The sequence below is a fragment of the Amblyomma maculatum genome, unplaced genomic scaffold (assembly GCF_055883805.1).
Source record: "Amblyomma maculatum isolate TAMU_Amacu unplaced genomic scaffold, ASM5588380v1 scaffold_91, whole genome shotgun sequence".
NCBI classification, from domain to species: Eukaryota; Metazoa; Arthropoda; class Arachnida; order Ixodida; family Ixodidae; genus Amblyomma; species Amblyomma maculatum.
The window spans coordinates 57,144-79,425 of NW_028146816.1; the positions used below are offsets into that span (position 1 = coordinate 57,144).

The following is a 22,282-nucleotide window of genomic DNA, read 5'->3' on the forward strand; positions in this document are numbered from 1 at the left end:
CTTTCCGGGCTCTCTCTGCATTTTTTTTATGTTTGTAATGTTGTTATGGGTGGACAAAACAGAACGGTAAAAAAGGGGATTGCAGAAAAAAAAAAATTTCTAGGGCATGGGCGAGCGCATCAAAGTTTCTTCGAATGCGGCGTCAACACGTGTGCTAGAGTGTACACGCGCGCTCGCACTACAAGTTTCTTTGGCGTAAAGAGAGAGCAGATGCGGCCAAGGCAGCCGGTACGGTATTCTAGAAGAATTATAGCTGCTGGTGAGCTAGTCGGCCTACTCCATCAATGAGGCGAACTCGCCCGAAGGGAACACTGGCGTTCGCAGCGCCTGCCAATGAAGCCGTTGTCGCCTGTAAGTGCTCCGTAAAACAGTAGTAGCTGATTTCTCATCATGACGCTTCGTCTGTTACTCCGCTATAAAGCACACTGCCTGGCGTCATGCAGCTTACAGTCCCTTGCGACCGAGTTTGGCGTTACCAGATCCTGGTAATCTGCGCATATCGATGACGCCGCAAGAACCGCACTCTACCTCATCAGTGGTTTTGTGTGGAACCACAGGAGCTGAACTGGGTAGAGCCATTCTTTAATTAAAATATTATTGAAAAACACTGCACTGCTGCACAAGTTTTGTATATTTGGAAGACCCCCACTATATAACACGTGCTTAAAGATGTTTAGATTTTCCTTTTGCGTTTCTACACAGTCGCGAGCGAATAAGATCTTCTCCATTGGAGAAATTCTTGCCAATTATTTGTGCACCAAAGCCTGTCCCATAAAACTGTATAGGAATCACATGCCATAGTACTGCGTTCCTTATCACTTTGTCAACCTGATGCTATTGAAACAATTGAAAACAATATTCCTAACTCTAAAACTTATCTTTTTTCGTTACTCTGTTCTTCAATCCATCACACTACACGTTAGGCTTTCAGTGTGCACCTTAGACGGTTCCTATGCACACTATTTACCACTCACATGAGAGCTGCAGCTGTGTGTTGATTCGGTTTTGCAACAGGATTTCGTTATACTTTTCACGTGTGCAGATATCGCCCTTTCAAGCAACAGATACTAGGAGGCAGTGATGAGAAATGTTTGACAAAGGGATAAGTGTCACGGAAAAGTCACTGATGCTGAATATGCTTTTATAGGCTCCTTTTGCACTTCTTTGGATGAAGACTATCAGTACGAGGAGTGGCAAACGAGTTATGCCCCGGCACAATGTGAAAAGTCACCGCCATTTGCCCTTAAGGAGCATGGTACATTCGAAAGATGGTTTTACAACCTGACCAGAACAAGATGCGAACCTTTTTTCACGAGTGTATGCGAGTCACAAAATAATTGTTTCGAATCTAAGGAAGCTTGCAATAAAATGTGCAGAGGTGAGTACAAACCCCTTCTTCTATAGGGCGCAATGATCACTGCACTGTAAATCTTCTTAGAATGTGTAAACATTAGCTTGCACTCAATAGAATTTGTAGTAATTATCGTGACAGTTGCGAGACGGCGCCCAATAGCTCTTCAGTGAAGAGGCACATTGGAACGCTGCTTACTGCGTAAATTTTGAGCGCTGCTTCCCAGGTTTAAAGTTAAGTTGTTCATCTACCACATTGTTTGCTTTTTTAGCCTTTCAGCTACAGGAATCTGCTTGTAGTGCTGGCTCCAAGAGCATATTAGTATGGACGCTTACTTTCCCTTCTCCTCGTTCAAAATTTCTGAAGGCAGCCCTACGACTCATTCTTTTTTTTTTTCGGCTACGTCACAGAAGTATCTCTGTAGAGATACTGCAGAGTTCTGTTAACTGTCATGGCAGTGACTCCTGAGACCAATCTGCACCTGTCATATCTGTCAACCGACAGTGTTCAGCTTTTTCTTGCCAACTTTCCCAGCCATCTTTTCCCTTTTCAGCACGCCAAAGGCGCGTATGACACTGTCGTGACGCTGGGGCTAAGTCGACCCGGCCTTCACTTGGTAGCGTGCAGAGACTCCGGGTTGAAGAAGGATTGAATCTTCGAAGTTGGTGAAATATGTACAAGCAGGTTTAATGGCACTTTGAGAAAACTTATTTACAAGATTATTTACAAGAAAAAGAAGGGTACATCAGCAAAATGGCAAGCGTTAAGAGTTCATAGCGAGAAGCGACTGGATGAGCCGTTTACCCAGGGCTCAGAGCGACATTTCGTGCTCTGCAGCGTCCTTAAAACCCCCTATGTCCAGCCCCTCTCTGAAGATGCTGACCAACCAAATCCAGGGCACGCCCCTCAGATATCGGCATCCAATCGAACACATCACTGCACTGATGGTCTGAAGCACTGACTGGCCCGGCATATTTTCGTTGGGCCTGGTCACTTGTTGGCGGGAAAAGCTTGGGAACGGCGAGGAGGTACATTTCTATTCTTCAGCCAAGAATCGATAGGCTGGTTCCGGCAAGTGGATTTACTTCTCAGAAACCCAAGTGCACGTGCGCGCCGCATACGGCTCCCAGCATTGTCCCTTTCCAACAATTGCAAATCTTTCCTGCATTCCCAGGAAATCCTCTAATGGCCGTAATCACCTTGCTCCTTTCTTGTCCTGTACGTCAGCGGACGTGTCACTCTGTCGTCTCCTTTGGACAGTAGGCATTCCTTACTTGACCATAGCGCTTCTCGACGGGAAGGGTGAACAATTGAACGAAAGCACTTCCGGCTATTTCCTGCAGGGGGACATTTCTTTGTGTTTTTCTAGACGTTTTCTTGACAGGGTCAATTTGGCATTTGCAGGGTGTCCACAAAGCAAAACAGGCTTACAAAACAGGATTCCTGGAAACAGGCTCACTTAGAGCCATTGTACCAACAGCACATATCCACAGCACTCATCCATGCCCACAGGCGAACAATAGAGCGCGCAAGTTCGGATGATGCACGGTCGTAACAGCCTCCTCCCCCGCCAGAAGAGTCTCGGAGGGCAGCAGTCGCAGCTGCTGCATGAAGAGACGACTTAATGGCCTGCACATGAACGCTTGAAGCTCGCTGTTGCTTGTCGCGTTGTCTTGATTGTCGTAGGCCAAATTGCTCGAGCTGTCTGAAACTCAACCACATGTCGAAGCAAGCACTCGCCTTCCGTCTGAAGAGACCAGGTTAAAAGAAAACTGCCATTGTTGTTCGAGAAAAGCCCACTCTCAAGACGTTCAGGATCCACGTATTCCTAGAAAACCAAACGTGCTGCTTTACATAGTCACACATATACAAGCGCACGAAAAAAAAAAACCTGATTATCAATTTGGATACATGGTGAGGAACATCTCGGGCCGCTTAGAAAGAGCGGCTAAGCGCGTCCGCATTCCCATTTAACTTCCCCTTTTTGTATCTTATTTCAAAATTGTACTGCTGTAAAATCAAGCTCCACCTAAGAAGGCGACTGTTCTTCGATGTCGCAGTCTGCAGCCAAGCCAGGGGACAATGGTCCGTCTCTACGGTGAATTTGGCCCCTCCAAGATAGCACTGCAATTTTTGAATGGCCCATACAATGCAAGCGCACTCTTTCTCTGACGCGCAATAAGTCCTCTCTCTAGAACTCAGTTTTCTGCTCAGGTAGAGCACAGGGTGCTCATTACCGTCGTCATCTCTCTGGCAGAGAACAGCACCTAGCCCTCGATCACTTGCATCACACTGGACCGTGAATTCTCGGTCATAGTCTGGAGCTCGCAATACCGGACGGCTAATCAGCACAGCCTTCAGGTTTACGAAGGAGGCTTCCTTTTGTTCGTCCCAGACTACATTTGTCGGTTCTGTCCTGCGGAGAGCGTCGGTCAGAGGGCTGGCCAAAGCTGAATAGTTAGGAATGTAGTGATTGTAGTATCCCGTCAGCCCCAGGAATGCCCGAATTTCCGTCTTCGTGCTCGGCCGCGGGTAGTCTGCTACCGCAGAACTCTTAATCTCGCTGGGTTTCCTGAAACCTTGACCTACATTGTGACCCAAGTAGTCCACGGTCGCCCTTGCCAGGCAACATTTCTCGGCCTTTACGGTTAGTCCAGCTTGACGCAAAAGGCTCAGTACAGCTCTTAGATGTACCATATGGTCCGCCCATGAGTCGGAAAAAACCGCAATGTCGTCTAAATAAGGCACAGCGAATGTTTCACACCCCTTTAAAACCCTATCCATGAGTCGGGAAAAACAAAATGGAGCATTTTTGAGCCCGAAACTCATCATTGCTGGCTGGTAGCTGCCCGTCGGAGTGACGAAAGCCGCGTATCTGCTGGCGCGTTCAGTGAGCGGTACTTGCCAGTATCCTCGAGTAAGGTCCAGTGTAGTCACATATGCCGCTCTACTGACCTGTTCTACTCTCTCCTCAATATTCGGAATAGGATACACTTGATCCCTGGTGAGAGAATTTAGGTTTCGGTAGTCTACCACAGGCCTAGGGTCTTTATCTGGAGCTTCTACTAAGATCATAGGCGAAGCATAATCGCTTTCCGAGGGTTTTATTACTCCCAATTCCAGCATGGGAGTTACTTCCCTATCCAGAATTTCTCTTTGCCTTGGAGAGAATCGGTAGCACCTTGATCGCACTGGCACGTCTGAAGTCAGCTCAATATCGTGCTCAGTCAAATCAGTCCTGCCTGGCCTGTCCACGAAGCATGGCCTCAAACTCTGTTATTAGCTCCCCCAGATCGGACAGCTGAGATTTCTTTAGTTCTCCTATCTGCTCCGTCCTTTTGAGAAGCTCCTGTATCTTAGGATCATTGGCTTGCTCCATAGCTAAGTCCTCTCGGGTTCCACTTAAAAGTCTCGTGAGATTACTAGACACTGGCGGCAAGAGGTTACTCTCAAGAACGTCCTCATTCCGTGTCTTAGCAAGCTCACTTTCATGTTGACTTATCTGAGATGCCTCGCTCTCAAAGCTTTCTGACCCGCTATTTTCCGCATCGACCACTGTTTTAACTGCCGTTTCCTCCGCTGTGGATTTTTCTGGAATGAGCAGTGTAGCTAATTCTCGCGCCTTTGAACGTGTTAAGGCTTGTACAACTCTGTCTCCGAAAAGGATGCCCCTCTTTCGCAGTAGCATGTCCGATTTGTTGGAAAACAAATACGGATAGCACTTAGGAAGCTTTCCTGAAACGGCAGCCTCGGTTGTTAACTCGCCGAAAGGGCCCTCGATGACCACGTTCGCGATTGGCAAGCACACACTCTGTTCCTCCACTACCTGGCGGATCCATGCACACTGTCCTGTATAGTCGGAAGGCGACAAATACGCCGGGTGGACAACATCCATCGTTGCGGCCGAATCGCGCAGTACCTTGCAAGGCTTCCCGTTGACTACTAGGTCATGCAGGTAGGGTTCTAAAAGCTGCATATTTTCATCGCAGTCACTGACATACGAGAAAGCAATCTTTTCTTTCCGGCAGTTGACGGCAATGTGACCCTGCTCATTACACCTAAAGCATGTGAGCGGCTTCCTAGCCCCAAGCTTGTTCTTTGTGTTCTGCGCGTTGGTCACTTCCCCACTTTTCTCACTGCCGTCCTTTCTAGGGCGTTTGCCTGAAGAAGCCTTCCTTTCTTCGTTTGCAAATCTAGCAAAGTGCCTTTTCTGACGGTTAGTCACACTCGACTTGGGATTGCGGAGCCTATCCACTACGGGGTTGCTGAATTGTCGGCGCGAAGCGTACTCCTCAATGAGTTCGGCAGCTTCGGTTGCCGACTTAATGTCGCCTCGGTCCTGTAACCAATTTCTTTCTGTTTCTGGGAGGCAGTTATAAAACTGCTCCAAAAGAATTCGCTCAACTACAGCGTCCCTATCACTGTAGGAATCAGTGCTCTTTAGCCACTCGCCCAAATTGACTCTTAAATTGTATAGGAATTCAGGGTAACTCTCGTCCCTGGACTTAGTAGCGTTCCGAAAACGTTGTCTGAACGCCTCGGCGCTAAGCCTATACTTTCTCAGAAGGAAAGCTTTGACCTTCTCGTAGTTGTCCGCGTCCTCCTTGCTTAGCCGCGCGACAACCTCCGCTGCCTCGCAGGGCAGAACCGTCAATAATCTCTGAGACCAAGTGTCTCGCTGGAAGGACAGTTTTTCGCAGGTTCGCTCAAAGTTAGCCAGATACAGACCGATATCCCCTGATATCAGATATGGCTGCATGTACTTTGACATCTTGAAATCTGCCTCCTTGTTGAGAAGAGGTACCGCTAGCTGCGGACAATTGCCCGACCTCTTGCTCAACTCTAGTTCTAATTTCCGGAGCTCAATTTCTAGCTCCAGCCTTTTTGCTTCTCTTTCAATTTCACGCTTCTTTTCCTCTTTTTCCCTCTCAAGTTCATGCACCTTTTCCTCTTTTTCCCTCTCAAGTTCACGCTCACGCCTCTTTTCCTCTTCCCGCTCTTTCTGCTGTCGGAGCTGTTCCTCCTTTTTTTGTCCGATGAGGTTCCATGCTTCACTGAGCTCCTCATCATCGGTTCCCAGATCAGTGATTGCCTTTATAATCAAGGGTTTTCGTGCCAAACCACTTGTATCAATTCCCAATTCCTCACACAATTGCAACAGTTCCGGTTTCTGCAGCTTTTGTAGGTCCATGATCGCTTCGAGTGTCGGCTACTTCCAAAACAACAGTGCAAACTACCAAACCTAAAGGCGTTTCAACACTTTTTACCAGTTCTAAAATCTAACCCTGTTCTAGAACCTGGTCCACATCAGAAGAAAAGCCAAGCACTCACCCACACATGCGATCGATGTTCCGAGCTGCTCTCTTGTTGGCCGATTGTTGCTCCTGCTTGTTGCTTGAGATGCCACGTCCGATCACCAGATGTTGTGGCTTGCAGATTCTGATCCACCTCCAATCACCAGATGTTGTGGCTTGTAGATTCAAATCCCACCGCTGCCACCAGTTGTCGTGACGCTGGGGCTAAGTCGACCCGGCCTTCACTTGGTAGCGTGCAGAGACTCCGGGTTGAAGAAGGATTGAATCTTCGAAGTTGGTGAAATATGTACAAGCAGGTTTAATGGCACTTTGAGAAAACTTATTTACAAGATTATTTACAAGAAAAAGAAGGGTACATCAGCAAAATGGCAAGCGTTAAGAGTTCATAGCGAGAAGCGACTGGATGAGCCGTTTACCCAGGGCTCAGAGCGACATTTCGTGCTCTGCAGCGTCCTTAAAACCCCCTATGTCCAGCCCCTCTCTGAAGATGCTGACCAACCAAATCCAGGGCACGCCCCTCAGATATCGGCATCCAATCGAACACATCACTGCACTGATGGTCTGAAGCACTGACTGGCCCGGCATATTTTCGTTGGGCCTGGTCACTTGTTGGCGGGAAAAGCTTGGGAACGGCGAGGAGGTACATTTCTATTCTTCAGCCAAGAATCGATAGGCTGGTTCCGGCAAGTGGATTTACTTCTCAGAAACCCAAGTGCACGTGCGCGCCGCATACGGCTCCCAGCATTGTCCCTTTCCAACAATTGCAAATCTTTCCTGCATTCCCAGGAAATCCTCTAATGGCCGTAATCACCTTGCTCCTTTCTTGTCCTGTACGTCAGCGGACGTGTCACTCTGTCGTCTCCTTTGGACAGTAGGCATTCCTTACTTGACCATAGCGCTTCTCGACGGGAAGGGTGAACAATTGAACGAAAGCACTTCCGGCTATTTCCTGCAGGGGGACATTTCTTTGTGTTTTTCTAGACGTTCTCTTGACAGGGTCAATTTGGCATTTGCAGGGTGCCCACAAAGCAAAACAGGCTTACAAAACAGGACTCCTGGAAACAGGCTCACTTAGAGCCATTGTACCAACAGCACATATCCACAGCACTTATCCATGCCCACAGGCGAACAATAGAGCGCGCAAGTGCGGATGATGCACGGTCGTAACAACACTCCCTAAAAAGCAAAGCTGTAAGGATTTCGGTACGCAGACTGCGCCCGGTGCGCTGCTCAGTCGGCACTTCCCCTTCAGTCGGCTAACGTGTTTCTTTTATATATCTACACAGATCCGCACTACGGAGTGTGCGCCGACCCCAAAAATGAGCGCCTTTGCAAAACAAGGCCAGAACCACGTTTCTGGTTCAACCCCGATAACAAGACTTGCGAAAGATATATGTACGGAGGCTGCAGTGGAAATACGAACAACTTTCGCACTCGCCTTGATTGTCTCCTGGATTGTGCAGGTGAGTACCGTATATTACGTTGGGCAAGCAACTAAACCCAACACGACTGCACAAAGAGGGTTCTCTACAACGTAGTCTTGCCGTGGAAAGCTCACTGTATGAAATCAGGAAAATATGAGACATGACTAATCTGCTCCTTGTACCTTTGCTCCACAAGACTGGAACTTTTTGAGGAAATAAAAGGAAGTATAGCGTAGTCGGTACAATATTGTACAAATAGATTATGCTTTTCAAACACAAAAATCAAAGATCTTGCCTTGGCTACGTGCATAAATAATTTTGTTCTCATTTAGAGCGCCTACTTAAAAATAAACTTGGAACTGGCAGTTTATGCATCCGTTCACTGCTCTGTTCCCGTTATGATGTGGTTTCTTTTTTCAAGGGTAATGAAGGATGACCTTGGCAGTAAATAACTAGGGAAATAAATAATTAGGAAAACAGTACTACTAATCCTTCAACCGGGTCAAGTGTAGCTAAAGCTGCATAGAACCTTCCTCCGAAACGTCCATGGCCCTTCCCCTCTCATCTCGGCGGACAGCATCTTCACCCAGGGAGACGACGCCGCGTCGCCGGACCGCGCGGATACTGCTACTACGGCGAGGAAGAACATTGGGCGTTCCCAATAAACAGCTTGGCCTGCTGGCTGTGCCTCGGTGTGTCGTTCTTCACGGCCATGACTGTTGTCAGAGCTAGCGGTGTGGCTTTGGTTCTCAAAGCGGAGCCGGCGCCCCATGACAACCCCCACAAAATGGCGCCCAATGTGGGGCGCCAGAATTGTGGGATTCTCTACGGGGTTGCGGCTCCGCTCTCAGAGTAAACAACACTCCACTAGCTCAGATCACAGTGGTGGCCCCAAGAACAAACACGGAGGACCACAAGGGTTAACCGTTTAATGGGCTTCCTCGGCCGCGCGCGCGCGATCAAGCAATGCTGTGTTCACCTGAGCAGTCCCGTCTCTCCCTGGACGCGTCCGATCACTTGGCCTGTCCTGTCCGCCCTGCCCTCGGTGCACACACCACACGCGCACTCATTCACTTGCACCGCCACCGAGGAAGATCGAGAGCCGCGATGGGGAACGGCCCCTTGCCATCGGGCACCACGAGTGGGGCGCCTTCCGCATGTTCTTCGCCGCAGAGGGCACCAGCGAGAGGGCGACAGCCCCCAGAGGAGAGGGAGGGGAGCAGCGACGAGCCCAAAGTGTGACTGTTTTCCTCAATATAATAATTATTTACAATTTCATTAACTCTCCATCGCATATCACACAACAATCAATCTTCAATCACTAGAACCACAAATTAGCATTATACGATTTCTTTTTACGCAGCCTCCGAGTATTTCCGACACGTGGTACCGACTACTGCTAAATACATACTACGCCGACAGCTTTTGGACCGAGGAGCTCTATAAGCTATCGCTTAACAAAATTCCTTGCTCGACCTTGTCGTTATACCTGTGGCTCTCTGCATATGCCCGACGGAAGTGCAACGCATAGGCCTCGAAGAGTAATTGATTCAGTTATGTAGGAGGTGCGCCTAGTGAACGCATTGCGGGGCGTATAACTTATATAAAGTGTGTTTAGGATGCGTATTGCGTACAGTAATAACAATCCTAAATGTAATCGGGAAGCGCTGTCGCTCCTAAGCAGTGATTCATGATGACGACTCTTGAAGCACTGAAGCATTATGTGAAATAGATACAGATAAAACCTCGAATGCACCGACTACGTCCTACTACAAGGCCGTGGAAGCTCGGAAACTCTCGTCGCTGTCTGGCGACTAGGTCCGAATACTGTCCTACTGGTGTGGAACAAACACGAAAACATATTACAAGATAGAAAGCTAATCAATTTAGAACCATTTCCAATGATGCTGCGGCCACACGAATAGTGACGCTTTTGCACTCCCAAACGTGAGCAATCTTAAATGCGTGTACCGAAATTTTCGTTCTTTAAATTACGTTACTTCCTTTAACCGATGCGCCCGACGCCTGTCTCTCAACGGTACACCATTACTTTTGTTTCAGTACGTCGCTGTGCTGGATGTTTACGTTTCTCGTGAACTTTTTATGTTGCCTCCCGCAGAACAGTACTCTTTAGGGGTGCTATATGCCTTGCTCTAAGAGAAGATTTTCTAAGTATTTATGTATTTTATTCTATTTATTTAGTCACACTGTAAGCACTTCAGCCCAACAGCATTGATAAAATGTCAATCAACATCTCAGAGTGTAGCTACCAGATGTACTTCAAATATTTCGTATCGTAACTATGGCTTGACTACTCCAAGTACAAACACAGAAAACGCATTTTTCGGCCAACCTGACCCTCAAGGTCAGCCAAGGTTAAACGAGGACTTCGCCCGCCTACGGCACTATCCCACTTAGTACAGTGTGCTGTCGTGAACTGAAGCATTACCACATCCCTTCATGATCATTCATGGCTGCATAACTACTTGTTTGACTTACTAATTGCGCATAGTAATTAACTAAATCAATTAGTTAACTGAACGAAATTCAAATTTATGCTCCTACTTGAATGGCTTATGGAGAGTATGACTACACGACTTATTCCAGGTCTTGATTACTCTTATTTAGTAATGCGATTAAAAATTGAACTACGCGCTATGACATTGTCATATATTGCTGAAATGGTTTCAATAAATAAAATCGGAAAATATATATACATTATAGCACAGCTACTGCCTGATCTTAGTTGTAACTAGAGTTAAACCTCCTTGACGTTTTCACTTTATCGTCCGGAACAACGGCCGTTGTGTGCCCTAAGTAGATTTTATTATTTTACCATTTTTGGGGTGTCAGTGCGCATGGTAAACTGCTGTAACACTTAGTAAATTTTTAAAGATGCTTTATTTGTTTTCATGTTAGACCCAACGTTCTCTTTGTGTCAGAGTAACTTTCTTTATCTATAGAAACTATATACGCGAAAGTTATCTTGCTTTTAACACGACATTGAACTTGTTTTGTCAAATAATGTAAATCAATTTGATTTCGCCCCGGAGCACTATCTTCTTCCTGCACCCTTAAGCATCTATATTCCGTAAGTTTTATTGACATAGATTATTGTTTTATTCTTATCGTTTGTCTCAAATTTTTATCCCAGAATTTATAGATGACGCATGCAGGCTTCCAATAGACGTAGGCTACTGCTACTCACAACACACTCGCTTCGGCTACAACCCTCTATTCAGAACTTGCGAAGCCTTCAACTACACCGGATGCGGAGGAAACCGCAACAACTTTCTGACAGCGTACCAGTGCTTGATGGCGTGCGCAAGTAATCGAATTTATTTTGCTCTTTTATGTACTGTTTTGCAACAGCCGTTAAGAAACCAGTTTGCGATAATATTGCTTTGTTGAGTAGCCTTGTTCAGTATGGCAGGAAAGCAAGACAAGCGCCACATTTATTCCCAAACCTTGCAGGCTCCACAGTGGCGTAGCCAGCGTAGCAGTAGCTTTGGACTTCGGCCTTGAATTTTGTTTTATTATAAGATGTTTTAAAATATCAGTCAAGCCTACCCGATAAATATAGAAGAGGTTGCATGTAGTTTGTTACCCTGTTCGAACTTTACTTTTAGCGCGCCCTTATTTGAGATGTTTGGCCTTTGACCCCTTTTAGACGATTATAAAAACTTGAACTTTCCCTTGCTTACGCCACCCCGTGCGCAGTCTTAATTGGTAGGTGCTAAGCACACCAATCTTTGACGTCATTTTTCGTTGTGATACAACTGCAGAGCAATTTAGATGTTGCCCATTCTAAAGAGCTTTCGAGTTGCGTCAAAAGCGCGGCAAAATATTGTGTAGTTACGTAGTATTTTGAAAGGTCGGTATTTTTTTTTTTTTTGGAATCGTCCATTCTGTCGTCTAAAGTTGTTTTGTACTTTTTTGTTCTAACTACATAAAATATTGATCAACGTGGCTACAAAAGAGGTTTACGGTGACATACCACAAAGATGTTCTGCTGTGACAACAGAAAGTTTTTGCGGCTTTTTTTTTTTCGACTTATTATTTTGTATATATTGGTGAGATTGCTATAAACTTCCGACGTCAAACAAAATCTTGAATTTAAGGCTTGCCCTGCACTCGCGACAAACAGTTAAGAGTGTCTTAAAAACAGCAAAATGCATTTTGGCAGTCAGTAACAAAAAATAAATACAAACCTCCAGGAACCAAACGGGGATGTAAATTATAAAATTGCGCGTCCTTAAGACACGCAGAAAATTGCTTTCATTAGCAACTGGTCGAAAAACGCTCTTTAAAATGTTTTTCTGGTACAATATTCTTATATATACGGGGTTTTATGACGCATAAGCAACTGGGGCTATCATGCGTCTAAGGTACACTATCTTTCGTCTTCCAACCAAAAAGGGAGGGAAAATTTCTTCTGATATTTCCAGGCCAGATATGAAGTCAATAAAGTTTTGTTTGTGTTCTTGTATGTTACAAAAAGTATGCCTCGAAGCAGCCAATCATTTGAATATGCTAAAAAATTAACATATTTTGTCCAGCAAGAAAAAAGTGCCGACCTGGCACTGCCAGAAGCAATATATTCCGGAAACATTATTGCCAGTGCTGCCAACATATCACAAGCAATCACAACTTCTTTAGTTCGGCAAGTAAGCCAGCAAACATCTAATCTTAATTTTCATGCTCATCTAACACTATCAACCGCACCATAGTTTTTTTTTTTTTTTGTACACAAATAGACCATATCTTTTTTAGCTGCTTTGCAATTTTGTCAAAGCTGCAAATAACAGACACTAATGACATATCTCAACCACAGCGTCTGGTCGTCTGGTGATTGTCTATGTGAGTTGTGTAATGACGCACCTTGGTACAAGCGGAAAAACGTGTTTTTCTCGTGGGTAAAACTTTTCTTTCGTTCACAGAGGAGTCCCGGTGCTTAAAGCATACACAGGAGAACAAAGAATGGTTTAGGTGGGCCACGAGCTTCTTCTTCGATCCACATAAAAACGAATGCAGGAGAACTAAAACATTTTTTCGTAAGCCTATGGGACCCAAGTATAACCGATTTCCCAACATTACAGAATGCCAACGTGTTTGCATGCGTGAGTACCATTTTCGCTGTCAAAGCGTTTGCATGTGAAGGCACCCTATGCAGAAATATCTGAGTAAGCGTAAGCTCTCTTTCCCTTTAGAGTGGTCAGCATTGTTTTCTGGCAAGCTGTTCGAGTCAGCGCTAGTGGTAGCACTCGGAAAGTATCAAGCGCGTAACCTGAAAGTTTGACGAATAGGATGATCGCACTTTCATCGCTCAACAGCTGCAGCAGCGCAACAGCGTGCACTGCGGAAGGAAGGGACAGCTTACATTTGTGCAGTGAAGCATGACCCGCGCCACCTGTAGCCACGCGTGACGGCACAAAGCAGCCATATCCCTCCTCCCCCCACTCCCCTATTGTGGTTTCATACATGCATATTGGAATAAGCTGAAAGTGTTTCATAAACCGAGATTACCGTTACAAACCTGGCAGGAGTCAGAAAAGTATTAAGTATGCAAGAAGGCAATTGACGGACTTTCCTGTGGTCGCTAGAGCACCATGAGATCAGTCTGCTAAACGGTTTAGATAGCTATATATAACACTACACACAGGGGCCCGTTAAATATCTCACATATAGACTATTCAGTCTCCCACAGGTATAATCACGTAACTGCTGCAAATACAGCGTCCTCGTTCGTAGCGGTCGTTGCGGTCGTTCGCAAGTACGACGCCTGCAAACGGGGGATGCCTATTACTTGCAGCAGTTAGGTGATTATGCCTGCAGGAAACTGAATAACCATTAGACGATATCTCTAACGTGCCCCTGTGTGTAGTATTACATAAAGCTATCTAACCCATTTAGCAGACTGATCATAAGGCGCTCTAGAGACCATTGCAAAAGTCCGTAAATCGCCTTATTGCATACAATACAGTACTCTGACCTCTGCCAGACGTGTAATAGTAATCTCAGTTTATAAAACGCTTCCACATAGTTGCCATTTATGTCCAAAACCACAAGTGGGAAGTGTTTTTATTTTTGTGGATTATAATCTGTATTACTGCATCTGTACAGCATGCACGCTTCAAATGTTACGAATTACAGAAGGAATTCACTAGTTACTGGCGGCACAATGGAACAACGCATGCTTCCACGCGACGGCTACACAGGGCCTGAAATGAGTTCATCTGTACGAAATTAGGGCTGACAATTTTCAGCAGCCGTGCAATTCCATTGTCTAATGCGAAAAGGAGAAAGTTTGTAGGTATCGCTCTCACAATCACCAGATGCACAAAGAAGCTAAACAAGTCGGTCATTGATCGTTCCATCACTCTCACTATTGTAGTCGACACAGTCGTTAAACAAAAACAACGGAACAGATTTATTGTCCCTTCGTTTGAGAGCCCTCGCTCGCACGGCGTACAAAACACATACTGTCCGAAAATAGTCCGTTTCGGCTGTTCACGGTCAACTCGGTCCTTCTCAACACACCCTCTCCCACCAGATGTCCGAGGTCGGAATATCCGCATTGAAGCCCGGAGAGAGTCTGCGCGCATTCCGTCCGTCAGCCGAAAGTGTGTGCGTCTCTGTCGACAACATTCAGTCATCCTTTTGTTTCCAACCGCCCTCGGTTGGAATGGGGTCTTTCGTTTTCTGTAATCGCCGCTGGCCATGGTTTCCAGTTTGAAGCGCCTCATCCGGTCCGCTGCCACTAAGATTTCGTAGAATCGTCGTGTCCGCTGTACTTCGGGGAAGTCTCGCACTTTCTATCGGTCGTTAGGAAGTATTTCCTTGACCATGTACGGTCCTCTGTACTTTGGGCCCCATTGCACGACTCTCCCGTTGAGACTGGCTCCCTCTCGATCAACACAATGTCGCCTGGTTGATAGCTCAGTGCATCCTTTAATCACTTGTTAAAACTCTCTCTCTGTTTCTCCTGGTCCTGGCGAATGTTGCCGATTGCCGTCTCCCGTAGCTTAAGCAGGCTGGCGTCAAGCTCCAATGATATGGCCTCATCAACTGGGTCTCCTATCAAGTTTCGCGGGCGAAAGTTGAAAAGCAGACTGAATGGCGTCGCCATCGTAGCTCGGTATACTGTGCTGTTGATTCCGCATTGCACCTGCGTTAGTTTCGTCCCAGTCCTTTCAGTAGCCTCGTTCTGGTAGACTGGAAATGGCGGACGTTATCATTCTGTTGTACCTCTCGACGTGTCCGTTGGCCCTAGGTTTGCACGATGCGTTCTTCCCGTGAATTATGTTGAGCGACTTGCAGTACTTCTCGAGCTGTCGGCTGGTGTAACCGTTCCCTGGTAGGTGATCAATCTTCGAGCCCCGAAGGTGGCAACAAAGTATCTGAGAAAACCATTGGCATAGTTTGACGTGGTGCTTCTCACAGCGCGAACGACCACAAACTTCGTACAGCTATCTACTTCCACAATGACATGCGTATTGCCACTAGTGCTGTGGATGAATGGGCCCAAGTGATTCATATCGATAGTTTCAATAGACATGGCCACTTTTTTGATGCTGTGAAGCCTGCCTGACTTTTTTTCTGAAAGTAGCTTTCCGATACCAACATTCCAAGCAGCATGAGATGTGCCGTTTTACGTACCGTCGTATCCTTAGAAATCAATATTTGCTTTCTAGCAAGGCCATGGTTTTGTCAACTGCGAAGTGTCCCACAGCGTCATGACACCGTCTCACGTTTTGCCAACGTGCCGCTTGTGGCACCACCCATAGCAAGTGCTCCTCACGATGTTGCATGATCTCCTAAAAAGCACGCCTTCAACCAGGGCATACTCTTTTCTTATGCGGTGTGCTTCTTTCGTCTTCGACTATCCCCTCAAAGTGTCTGCGATAGACTGTAACGTCGAGTCCGTTTTCTGTGCTAGCGTCAACCAGTCGTCGTCGGTGAGCTCCGTTACAAAGACATTAATGCCTCTTGCAACGTCAGTCTCTTCAGCTTCCGAGGTAGGCGCCCTGCTGAGGGCATCAACATGGCTCATTGAAGCTCTAGGTCGGTGTTCTGCATCAAACGTGTATTCTTGTAGCTTCATGTATCACCTGCCCACACTTGGTACCAGATCTCGCTTTGACAAGGCAGTCCTGAAAGAGGTGCAGTTCTGTAAAAACAAGGAACTCGATTCTGTACAGGTATGTCTAAGCTTCTCAATAGCCCATACAACCGCTAACGCCTCAAGTTCGTACGAGTGGTACCGTTCCTCGTCGCTTGTCGCTGCAACAGCTCTCCTCCGAGACCAACCCTGCACGCATCAGTGTGCACTTCCGTCTTCGCTCCAAGTGCGTGAAGTTCCAGTGTTGGCTTGCTCAATAGGTGTCTTTGCAGTTTCCTAGATACAGCCTCTTGATTGTCATTCTAGCACAAGCACTGTTCCTTGCAAAGCAGGGTCGTAGGTAGCTTTGCTATATTAGCGAATCCGGCCACGAAGCGTCTTAAATAGCTGCAAAGGCCGAAGAAATGTCGTAAGTTGTGGTCATCTGCTAGAGCAGGAACATTAGCAATGTCTTTTAGCTTGAGACTGTCGGAGTTGATGCCTAAAGCCGAAATCTCGTAACCCAAGTAGCTAATTTTCTCTTGAAAGAACGAGCACTTTTTCAAGCACAACGTAATGCCAGGAGCCCGCAGGACTTCAAGTACCTGTGTCAAGTTGTCTAATCCCTCTCCAAACGAGGCCCAGGTAATCAGCAAGTCATCCATGTACGCTATGGGTTTCATTTGTTTGAGCGGTTCGAGCACCGTGTTTATCATGCGCTGGAACATTCTAGGTGCGTTGACAAGTCCGAATGGCATGCGCGGGTGAATTCGTAATGGCCGTCCGGAGTGACGAACGCTGTCTTCTTTCGGTTCTCTTTATCGATAGGCACCTGATAATATTCGCACCCAATGTCTAGGCTCATGAAAAGTCGTTTGTCATGGAGCCTGTAAGGTTAATTGTCAATTATTAGGAGCTGATAACTATCCTTCTTGATTATTTTGTTGAGGGCTCGAACGTCTACGTAAAACCATTTTTCACCGCTTTTTTTCGTTACAAGTACGATAGGAATAGAGTCTGAGGCGGGATCCCGGAGAGGGTCTGGTCGCATTCCGTCCGTGAGCCGAAAGTGCGTGACGTCTTTGTCGACAACAATATGAATATACAACGCTATATATATGGTGCTTGAATAAAATGTGGGCTCTAGAAGCTGAAACCTGAGTTCAGTGTACGTGGTTTAGCAGGTTAAGAACGTTAGTTTAGAGCTGCAATGTGGAGAACATGGCGCAGCGAAAAAAAAAACATAACTAAATGCCAAGATCTTTGGAAAGCGCGGACGCTCACTGTATATGAGTCTCAACACACTAGATGCTTTCTTCAAGGGATGATTTATAATGTGACAAAGCACTGTCACATTGATGTACGTCCCCAGTCTATAGCAATCGGGGAATGACTGTGATCTAAGTTGAAATTAAATATAAATCTTAATGTGGAAGACAGCATCAGGACATCAAGTAATGCCAATGTATTTTTCATTTGCAGGCAAGCATACACCAAGAGTCACGTACCCCTTGAAGTAAGGCAATACTTGGGATGCAACATTCAAGCGGGAACTCACGACAATGCTATATGAGGGCTTTTTTTTTTTTTCTTTTATCAAGATGCTTTACTCTGCAACAGAACAAACCTACGATGTATGTTTTGCCCTTTGGAAAGTGCTTAAAGAAAGCATTTTCATCATACCTGCTTGAAAATAAAGAAGTTTTCGTTCATAAAGAAATTGGAATCACAGCGCCAGAAATATTTTCGATCACTTCTTCAACAGGTTTCTTATTGCAATGAAAAAATATGCATCTACGCATTATGCATTATTGCGGTTGTTTGAATAACGACTAAGATTTATTTGTCACTCAAGGCAGAGCACTTCATTTTTTTTTTGTCACTTTTTCTGTGTATCTAATTACGAACCGGAAATACTCCACCGCCTCATCTGCCTGGTTTTTTTACCTTCATGACCACCTGTGAAGGGACTATATTCGATGGTGCTTCAGAAGTCAGGCAGGTGAGGCAGCGTAGAAAACGAAGAATTTATAATTAATATACACGCACCAAACAATAAGCATTCTGGTCGACTGCGATTCAGACACGTAAATGTGTATGCCACTGCGGTCCTAATAAAAAGCTGCCTTTACGATTTACATCTACCACGCATCGCAGGAAGCATTCTTATCAATGCAAGAAGATTAGTCGAAAAAAACTACACAACTGTTTCAAAAATATCACAAAATATCCTGTAGTTCTGTCATAACCATCAAATTTTTCTGTAGTTCTGTAGTACTTTTTCGTAGTTCTGTAGGTTTTCTGTAGTATATTTCTGTTGTCTGTAGTTCTGCAGCACTTTTCTGTTGTGACTACAGAAATTTCTGACGTTACTACAGAATGTTCTGTTGTCACAACAGATTTTCCGTCAAAAACCGCACAGACATTCTGTCTTAACATCTAAACATTTTCTGTAGTTTTTTCCGACTGAGTACGTATTTGCCATTGCAGACTTCTCGGGCTCAATCGATTAGCGTCTTGCATGTGTTGCCAAGGTTATTAGGATGAGAGCCATGAAACTGAAAGATGCCGTCAGTAAAAGACTAAAGAGTGAAACACGTTCAATATTGTTCAGATCTCTACGTTGAGCATGGCACCTATAAAGATTATACTAATCTCCATGAGTAATTTGTAATGTGTATGTTTTGCACATTACACCCCTCAGTGAGTAATGTGCAAGCGTTTTTCTACTCTTCGAACGTAAAATGCGCCACATGCGAAGCGGGACACCGCTGGTGTGCCCACTCTGCTCGTCACGTCTTGTGCGCTATTTTCTGCTAGCGCGTGGCCGAATAAGGGCTTGAACTATATACCTCTTATAGGACCGTGGCCGCCCCCTCTCATTCCATTTTAGTCATTTTATTTGTCCTCTCAAAGAACTGAAAAAAAAAAAGGAGAGAGAACCCGGACCAGCAAAAGCTTTGCAGAGCTTAAAGCCAATAATAAATAAATAAAAGGGAGGCTCAAGATTTAAAAGAAAATATATATAAAAATGAAATAAAAATGATTATAGTAACAGTAAAACAGAGAGAGAAAAAAAGATCCTAGTCGCAAGGTGGTACACGCTGGTCTAAAAAAGAAGATAAAGAAAAACAAAACCTTCAGAAGGCAGCATCCAGAGCTGCAAATAAGACAAAAACAGGAAACAGAACTGGAAAACCAAAGAACAGCAGTAAAACAAGGGATATACAAAAATGACAAAAAATTTGCGGTGAGAGACAGTGATACAGAACACAGAAACAGGAAAAAAAGAGACTGGAGTAAAATAGTAAGCAGGACAGACCACAATAAAAAGAAACTACATAAAAATAAAATAGGGTGAAAAAAGAAATTGGCCGTCTCCTACAGCATTGTAATTGTCGGTCTACAAATTCACAAAGCGAGAGAGAGAAAGAGAGAGAGAGAGAGAGGAAAGCTAAAATGAGGAGCAAGAGAACGAAACAAAAACATTTCATAACAATAAAAATTTCATTCCATAGCATTAATCATTTACAAGCAAACTTACATCACAAACGCTGCGAGAATACCCCGAAGGTTTATTGTGTTTAAGACAATGACATGGCCGCAAAATCTTCCTGCAATCTATACGTCATCATAAAAATCGATTTGTTTGAATCCCCTAAAAATTTCACAAAATTCGCTCTACTGGAACTCTACGTCGTGTCATATTGCTCCTTAATCCTAGTTTTGATGTATTCTGAGCTTTCATCTGTCCTGAAGTTCTTGTCGTTCTGTGTTACATATTGAGTGACTATTTCCTTTCTACAGCAGTATATATTTCTACGGGATTATCAAAGCTCTTCTTGCCTTGCTGACTACTTCTTTACAGCTTCCCCTGTATACGTTATCTCTGATGGAGATTTTAACGCAAAAAGTATTCTATGGGGTGTTGCCAACCTTAGAAGAACTCATGTTTAAGCACGTGTCACGTTCTGTAACATAGTAGTTATTACTGATCTATGCCCGTTACAGACATACAACACTTCAAGTTGCATTTGTATAACACTGGGCTCTTGCAGGTTACTTAACAAGGACTATTTTGGCAAGCCATTCTGAATTTTCCACTTTCTGAACACATATTTATTTTTTATTCTTTATATTCGTAATATTCTTCCCAGTTCAGTCATCTCACTAGAGCTAATTTCATTAGTTTAATATCTTAGCTTCTCTGAGACGATTTCAATCTTTCTGCTTCATCTCTATTCCACGCCATGCTCATTACTCCGCCATTGCAAAATTTAAAAAGGTTTTTATGAAATTATACAATGAAAATGTGCGTTCTATTAAATCTAAATTTCCTGAGTGGTCGATTTGGTGAACGGTTCTTTTGCGCATGGAGCGCTTTCGTATGCGGGCTCTTTGTCGTCGTTTTCAGCATATTTTCGATCCTCAGCAGACAACTTACCACCGCTCATTATAAAGCTCTTACCACATAAAGATCTGAAATCAGACGCACACAACAAAATTATATAAGGGAAATGTGTTGCTGCACGGCTACAAGGGAATTTTTCTCTGTTAAGCGATAGAAACATAGTGTGGGAAGCCCAGGTCTCCTTCAGTATTCCCTATGCTGCGATAACCTGTTGGCACTTAATGCAGAAACGCTGCATGACACTATAAATCTGCGTCTGAGTATTTACGTCGCTTAGAAGATCCTCCTTTATAGCTACCTTTCCGTATTCAAGTTAGGAATAATATTCTGCAACCTTATAATAACTCCACTCAGGATCCACCCTTCAACTTAAAACATCAAGCTGTAATTATTTCTGTAAATTTGACTTATTCCGCCTATCGTGTTCTTATTCTTCGTCGTTTTGCTTGCCTCTATTTGCCTCTATTTTCAATTACGACTTGCATTTGGTTCACTTCCCTCAGACATAGAGAACAGGTGCCGTTATATTTATACCCAAAAAAGACTGACCACTTTCCCTTCCGAGTTAATTTTGGCCGACATGAACAATGATCCTTTGGTAAAGGGCATACGCGCTAATTTCAAGGCTCCCTGCATTCTTTATTATCACAAAAAAAAAAAAAAAGTTGCTTCAGGCATCAGTAAGGGTTAACTCACGGCTGAAAATCTGTTCCGGCCCTTTATCACTTGCGGTAATTACTACATAATTACAAACAACGGAAATATTGCGTGGTTATTTCTTCTAGGCTTCTGAATACATTTGATAATGTTTCGCATCACTTGGTATTATGTTTGCTAACGAAATATCCTCCAAAAATATATCTTGCCTTTTAGATGCCTTCTTACACGGCCGCCATTTAACCTAAAAGTAGTAAAAGCGCAACATGGGACACATGACTGTTCTCGGCCTCAGCCAAGGTTCCATGGCCATAAGGAAGATAAAGACTTCGACACTTTGGTAGACGGTAGCATAGGGATCCTGAAAACTGAAGTACTTCTACGGCCAGTAACAGTACGCGAAGCACTTTGCCATTGTTGAAAAGAAGTTTATTTTCGGGATGTTTTACAAAGATATATATATATATAGAAAGAACTACCACTAGACTATCATGAAATGCAGTATTTAAGCACAGACTACGAAGAAGGAGTTCCATTTGATTTAATCATTCTCGTAGGCCTATCCGGTATATGGCGCTCAAGAACTAGGTTATCACTGCGATAAGATACCAGACCGGCTCTGATTTATTTTCAAGAATGTATAGATTGATTCGTAGTGATCAAAAAAGTCTGCCGCTGAGCCTTTCGGAGTGAATCTCAAGAGTATAACTGCTTGAGTGGTTATGCGAGTTTTAGTACGACGAGGCCTTGAATAGGGCGGTTGATCTGAGGTCACAACATTTACTTGCCTTGTGTACTTGTGGTACCCTATTCGTTCATTTTTTTTTTCATTAGTTATTCTGATGTAATTTTGCCAAAGCCTGTTCATAAGTAAAAAAAGTGTAGGTATCCTGAAGACACCATTAAAACGGTCGTGTTAAGGGGCCTATCAAAATTATAGACGACCAGTATTGCTGTGGTTGTCGCAGAGACCACAGAATAGCAGTGGGTGTGGCCATCTACCTGCGTAGGGGTCTAGTCGCA

General features: G+C 44.7%; 1 protein-coding gene across 1 annotated transcript; it reads left to right on the top strand.

Annotated features, from left to right (window-relative positions):
• Positions 1 to 284: 284 nt before the first annotated feature.
• LOC146170659 (carboxypeptidase inhibitor SmCI-like) lies at positions 285 to 13,210 on the top strand (the record flags this gene model as incomplete). The annotated part of the gene is made up of 5 exons (XM_084586863.1): positions 285 to 351; positions 1,148 to 1,378; positions 7,953 to 8,129; positions 11,245 to 11,418; positions 13,031 to 13,210. Coding segments are annotated over exons 1-5 (829 nt in total), but the record flags the coding sequence as incomplete, so codon positions are not given.
• Positions 13,211 to 22,282: the final 9,072 nt, after the last annotated feature.